Source organism: Mesitornis unicolor, unplaced genomic scaffold (genome assembly GCF_000695765.1).
Source record: "Mesitornis unicolor isolate BGI_N332 unplaced genomic scaffold, ASM69576v1 scaffold30914, whole genome shotgun sequence".
Lineage (NCBI taxonomy): Eukaryota > Metazoa > Chordata > Aves > Mesitornithiformes > Mesitornithidae > Mesitornis > Mesitornis unicolor.
In genome coordinates this window covers 1-5835 of record NW_010178535.1, presented here as the reverse complement: position 1 = coordinate 5835, position 5835 = coordinate 1, and the positions used below count along the sequence as shown (strand labels likewise).

The following is a 5835-nucleotide window of genomic DNA, read 5'->3' as shown; positions in this document are numbered from 1 at the left end:
GATGTAAACCCTTTCCCCTTTTCTGCAACACACACACACAGTCTTTTGATAGAGTTAGGAAACGAGACATAAATTTTTCTGTTTGCTGAGACTGAACTCTCACAGGGCACAGAGCTGCTTGTGAAAAATTTTAGCTTCAATGCATAAAGTCTTGCTCCCTCTTGGTCCTTGAATCGAGTGCTAAGCACCAGTGAATGCCTGTGTACTTTGCAACATCCCACAGAAATCTTAACCTTTATGCATTTTGGAAGAGGAAATCAAGTATTTTCCTCACACATCGCATGCATGGATAAATGCCGGAGATGAAATGATACGGTGTGGGGATGTGTGATAAAGTGTTCAGCACGGTGGATTCTGTTAAAGAACAAGTGATGAGATGCTGTCAAAGACAAAGAAATGATGGTCCACAAGCCGCAAGTGCTTTTAATAGGATAACTCTCCACTTGTGTGCTTAAATGTCTTGTAGTCAGTTGCATCTTCCACCTCTGGGGTGTTGAAGGGTGAGCAGATACAGCTCAATAGAAGCAATACGAAAGAAACCACCCTGAATTTTGAGAAATGTTTAGCAGCTTAATTAGATTCAGAGTATAACACTGTTAATAGTGCATAAATGACAGCTATTTTCTGTTTATCTACATATCATTCCATTCTTTGAGCTTTATCCATTATTATTTAAGTATGAGTATTTTAAGATTTTTTTCCCCTAAAAAGCAGTTCCTATTTTTTCTTCCAATTTGATTTCACAAGATATTGTCAAACTTCTTATGTGTAAGAGGATAAACAATATATTATACTCTGCAGCAGTCATTAAGGGAGAAGCAGGGGGAGAGGAAGTCCTGCCCTTAGATATCCAGTGTTACAACTCAGTACTCAGGAAACGTGGGAAACAGGTCTTCAATCTGAATTGTGTCAGTGGGGTTTTCTTTGCTGCCTTATGCTAATCTGCTAATCCTTTAGAAAGCTGAATCCCACGGCTCTTTCTGAAGACAGTAGAGCACAGCTGATGTTTAAAGGAGTTTGGGTTTTTTTTTCTTTCAGCATAATACAGCCATTGCTGAGGTCACGGGGGCTGCAGAGGCTGTGCTCTGACTGCAATGTTAGTGGAGTGCGCTAGCTTGCACTGAGCATGAGCCAAATTCCATTCTGTCTCATCCTAATAACTTCAAAATTTAGCTGTGCTACCACTGCGCTAGAGCTACATGGCATGACAAGTGAGCTTTCCAGTAGATTCCTGCCTGGGTTAAAATCAACACTAAAGCAAATGCACCATTCCTAGTACTCTGAATAGTATCTCATTTGGACCTTGATGTGAAAGCAGAATACAGTAAGTTGCAAGTGACAGATAGGTCAGTATCTCAGATTTCAAACCTCATCATCTTAAAGAAATACCTCTGACAGCTGTTGTGTCAGCTGGTAGCAAATGGGCACAATTCAGATATTATTAAATTCTGGAGTTTGTAATACAGGGGGGAAGAGAGGAGGGGGGAGAAAAACGATGGTGATGGCTTCTTTCTGGGTTTTCTTGTCTTAATACAGAATCCTGAAAGTCCCTTGGAGGAACAACTGCAAAGACTGGTGGTCTCATGTGTCAGCTGCCTTGTGATCTCCCTAAGCTGCTGACTCACATGTGGAATCAGAGCACCTTTGCAGCAGACTGCTGTTGCTGGCAGTGGGGTTTGTAGTTCCTGTAAGGATCCCCAAGGTCCTGCTAGACAGCACTGAATGTCTGACAATGAATGCAAAGCCAGGGTCTTAGTGACACAGCCTAAATCTGTTTGTCCTGAAAAGTGCAAAGCCTATCCCTGGCTTCTGGTACAGCTCTTAGCAACTCATCTGCACTTGGGGGTAAATGCCCACTGCTCTGTTAGGACCCTTAGCTCTCAGCAAACTTGCACTGATGGTTTTGAGGAAAGGACTATTGTTGCATGCATTAGTGCTGAGTTTTGGCATCTAGAGTGTGTAAAATTGGCTCAGGTGCCATTGCTGAGGCCTTAGCAGACAGCCCATAAAGGGACTTTTTCATCATGGTTATCTTTGACTGAACCAGTTGGCCAGGGCTGGCTGGAGTACCTACAAGGTCCTTTTAGCTCTGCTGGGACTAAGGATGTGAACTGGATGCTCTAGGGGAAGTACGTCCCACAGGATCCCCACACCAGGTGTGCACTGCAGAGTAAGATTACTCTCCCTGCCCTTACTGGAGAAGCTGCTGCATGGCCTTTTCCAGACACCCATGCTGCCAACACCATGGTTGGTGTCTGCTTTCTCACGTGGCTTGGAAAGAGGGTGCACAGCCCTAGTGCTTGAGGCAATCGAGAAAAGACTCAGAGGACACTGGTTTTCAGGGGCTGCAGGGCTGAAGATGCTGAGGCAGAGCTGCCAGCCTGAGTGCTTCATTATGTGGCCCTCAACTAAACCTCACCAAGCCACCCACCATCAGCAATGCTCTGGGCACAAACTGTGTGGCTGGGTTTGGTGCTGAGAAAGTCACAGCCTGTGCCTGGCCAGGTGTGTGAGGTAGGGATGAGGACATGAAGAAAGAAGTATCTCATGCTTCTTTCCCTTCTAACACCTTCTAACACCTTCATAAGGACCAGCTGCTTTTTATGAGCTTAACTCTCCCTGGTCCCTGCTGAAGCGATGTCTCAGAGCACCAGGCACTATGTGTACCCAGCTCACCGAGGGTGCCCCAGCTGCCTGGCTGTTTCCCCTGGGACTACGTCCACATCTGTCATGGGTGGGCAATGGCTCGCTATGAAACTGGTAACCCATGAAGGTGCCTTGCTTGCTGCTGGGGAGCTGCAAGGGCATAACACAGGGAAGTCCTTCATCTATTGGAGAAGGCAGGGCTGCAGCTGCACTCAACTGGTCAACACAGGATGATGCTAGATAGATTTAAAGCTACTACCCTTCACTGGGAATGGCTTGGCTGTATGCTGCAGGCGTGTGCCAAACTAATGAACCATGTCTTAATTCCAAGGTGTATTTCCTATCTTCTTATTTGCAATTAGGGTTTAAAACCTTGATGTTGTTTTACTTAAAATTTCATTGATGACTGAAGGTTACTTTTTAATTTTTTAAATTTTGTTACTCTGTCTACTTCAAGTGTATATTTCCTTTGTGTTTAAGGTAATACCTTATGTTTCAAGTTAGGCAGCTTGTTGTAGTGCAAATCCCATCAGAGCCACAATATGCTACGTCTTTTTTGAGAGTAAAACTAATCCTAAATGACCTACCTCTTTAAAATTTATGCTCTCAGTACTACTGATACAAAAAAGTCATAATGTAAATGCAGAACCTTGGTGCTTTTTCTTAAATACAACAAATGTCATTTCAGTTATATAAATTTATACAGGTTAAAAAAAAAATGAGTATGTTCTCCTGATATGAATGGAAGCTCTTAAAGATATTGCCTACACTGCACAAGCTTCTGGAAGGCTTTCTTGAAATCTTCATTAAAGATTGTGTAGATTAGAGGGTTAATAAGGGAATTTATATATCCCAGCCATGCTAGGAAATTAGACATGTCTTCTGAGATGTGACATCTTTCACAGGTATTAACAACTACTTCTTTTACAAAAAAAGGGAGCCAGCAGATCACAAACACCCCCAAGATCAGACCCAGAGCAGTTGCTGCCTTTCGCTCTCTTGTGCTAGAGATTCTCTGTTTTTTCCAGGACTTCTCATGCTTAGATTCAGACCTGGGGCTTCGCAGGGTGATATTGACTTTATCGCAGTCCACCAGGGGTTCTGATGTCTTCTCTGTTGTGCTGGGCATTGAAGCTGATTTGGTGCTTCTTTCACCTGTGTCCAAAAGGACTTGTCCATTTACCTCCTCCCTTATGATCCGGCTGACGCTTCTTCTGTGAAATGTCTTTGCTGCCTTGTATATCTTGTAATAAAGGATCAGAATCAAGGCCAGTGGGATATAGAAGGCGCCGAATGTAGAGTAAATGGTGGAAACAATATGGTCATGTTTGATGATGCATTCGTCATCCCTGCTGGTCGTCTGATGCCGCCAAAACAAAGGCGGCATGGAGATAAAAATGGATATGATCCATACCACTGCAATCATGATGCCAGCATGCTTAGGTGTCCTTTTCCGTGCATATTCCACAGCATCTGTAATTGCCCTGTACCGGTCCAAAGCGATGGCAGAGAGATGCAAGATGGAACATGTGCAGCACGTAATATCCACGCTCAGCCAAATGTCACACACCACTTGCCCCATGATCCAGGTCTCCTTTACAATGTAGACAATGCTGAAGGGCATCACTAGGACTGCCACAAGGAAATCAGTCACTGCAAGAGAGCAGATTAGATAGTTGGCAGGGTGGTGGAGCTTTCTCGTCACAATTATTGCAGTCATCACGAGAGAATTGATGGCTGTTGTCATTAGCGCAAGCACAGACAGGGTAATGGAAATGAGAATCTTGGATGTCACCCATTTGAATAATTCTTCTGATGTACCGTTTTGTTCAGTTGAGTTTATTAAATCCATGTTCCCTTTTAAAGATGTTCTCTACCAGTAGCAGTTCCCTGTTGGAAAAATAAAAACATTCAGAAAATGCATCCTCAGTATCCAGGAAGTACTGATTTTTGTAATCTTAGAAGACTATGGGCCCCAAAATTACAAGAACCTCAGATATTGTTAGAAATTATTCTGACTCCAGACAGGTTTTCCTGGCTAGCACTATGTGGGATGCTCTGCCTCCAGAGTAGGGGCCTCCTCTTTCTCCTTGGACATGCTCTTGGGAAGGGCATGTTTGCATGGCAGTGGCACGAGTGTGCCACAGTGCCTGAGACAGCACTGCTCTGCAGGGTACTGCATGATGCTGCATGGGGGAAACAGCTCTGTTCCTTGTGCAGGGCAGTGGTGTCATTGTGGCCCCTGTGTTGCAGAGCCAGCCCTCCAGCTGAATGCTTACTCTGAATGAATTGTAGTGGAGTCTTGAAACTGGTTAAAATGTGAACAATCCCATCCTAAAGTAAGTACTAATACTACTTGTATGCTAGCACTGTCTACTCTGCTAAGCAACAAGACCATTGACAACTTTAATCCGCAGAAAGTGGGCATAATGCCTCTTTTCTCTATATAAACTAATTTTCCTTATCAGTATGGGAGTCCTTCTGTGTGTATAGATAAAAATAAACTTTCTAAGCTGGGATGTAATTTTCAAGAGAAAACAGAAATGTGAAACATTGCAGTACAAACAGGAGAAAACAATTGTGTTGAAAGTTTCATTTTAGCGCTTCCTCTTATGCAACTCTAAAATGAAACGGCTTCAAAATTTTTTTAGAGCTACAGTATTTTTAGCTAAAATATTTTAAAGCTTCAAATAGTTGACCTATTGTCTAAAGGAAATGTCATACACAGATTAGAGTCTGGAGAACATCATTACTTTTCCTCAAGTTTTGCTATTCTGTGTTTGCTGCCAAAGAAGACAACAGAAAAGTTGGGTGCTAGTTGTTCTGCTAATGACTCTCTACAGAAACAGTGTAACTCCTCTTATGGCTCTGCAGGAAGCAAAAACCAGGGACATATTGATCAAATAAATTCTTGGTTATGTTTTGTGGATGTGCACCCTATTTTCTTATCAAGAAGGGTTTCTGAGCACCCTACGGACTACAGCTGAAGTAAGAGTTTCCAGCTGTTTTAGACTAGAGCTTCTAACTCACAGTAAAAGGATGAGATTTGATCCTCTTGCGAGTTTTGACATACAATTTCTTTGCATGTAAGGTCTACTAGATGAACCCCTAAGTTGGGTTTTCTCTTACAACATTTGAAGTGTAGTGAGTAGGTTGTGCTTATGTTGCATCAGATGCCACATGTAGGGA

General features: G+C 43.0%; 1 protein-coding gene across 1 annotated transcript; it reads right to left on the bottom strand.

Moving 5' to 3' along the window:
* Positions 1 to 3397: 3397 nt before the first annotated feature.
* HTR1F (5-hydroxytryptamine (serotonin) receptor 1F, G protein-coupled) lies at positions 3398 to 4498 on the bottom strand. Its single transcript, XM_010182492.1, has one exon. It carries the CDS (start codon positions 4496 to 4498, stop codon positions 3398 to 3400), a length of 1101 nt encoding a protein of 366 aa, XP_010180794.1.
* Between the last annotated feature and the right edge of the window lie 1337 nt (positions 4499 to 5835).

What these genes read in the sequence shown, in the direction of transcription:
- HTR1F (XM_010182492.1), bottom strand. Translation starts at nt 4,498, where the DNA reads ATGGATTTAATAAACTCAACTGAACAAAACGGTACATCAGAAGAATTA.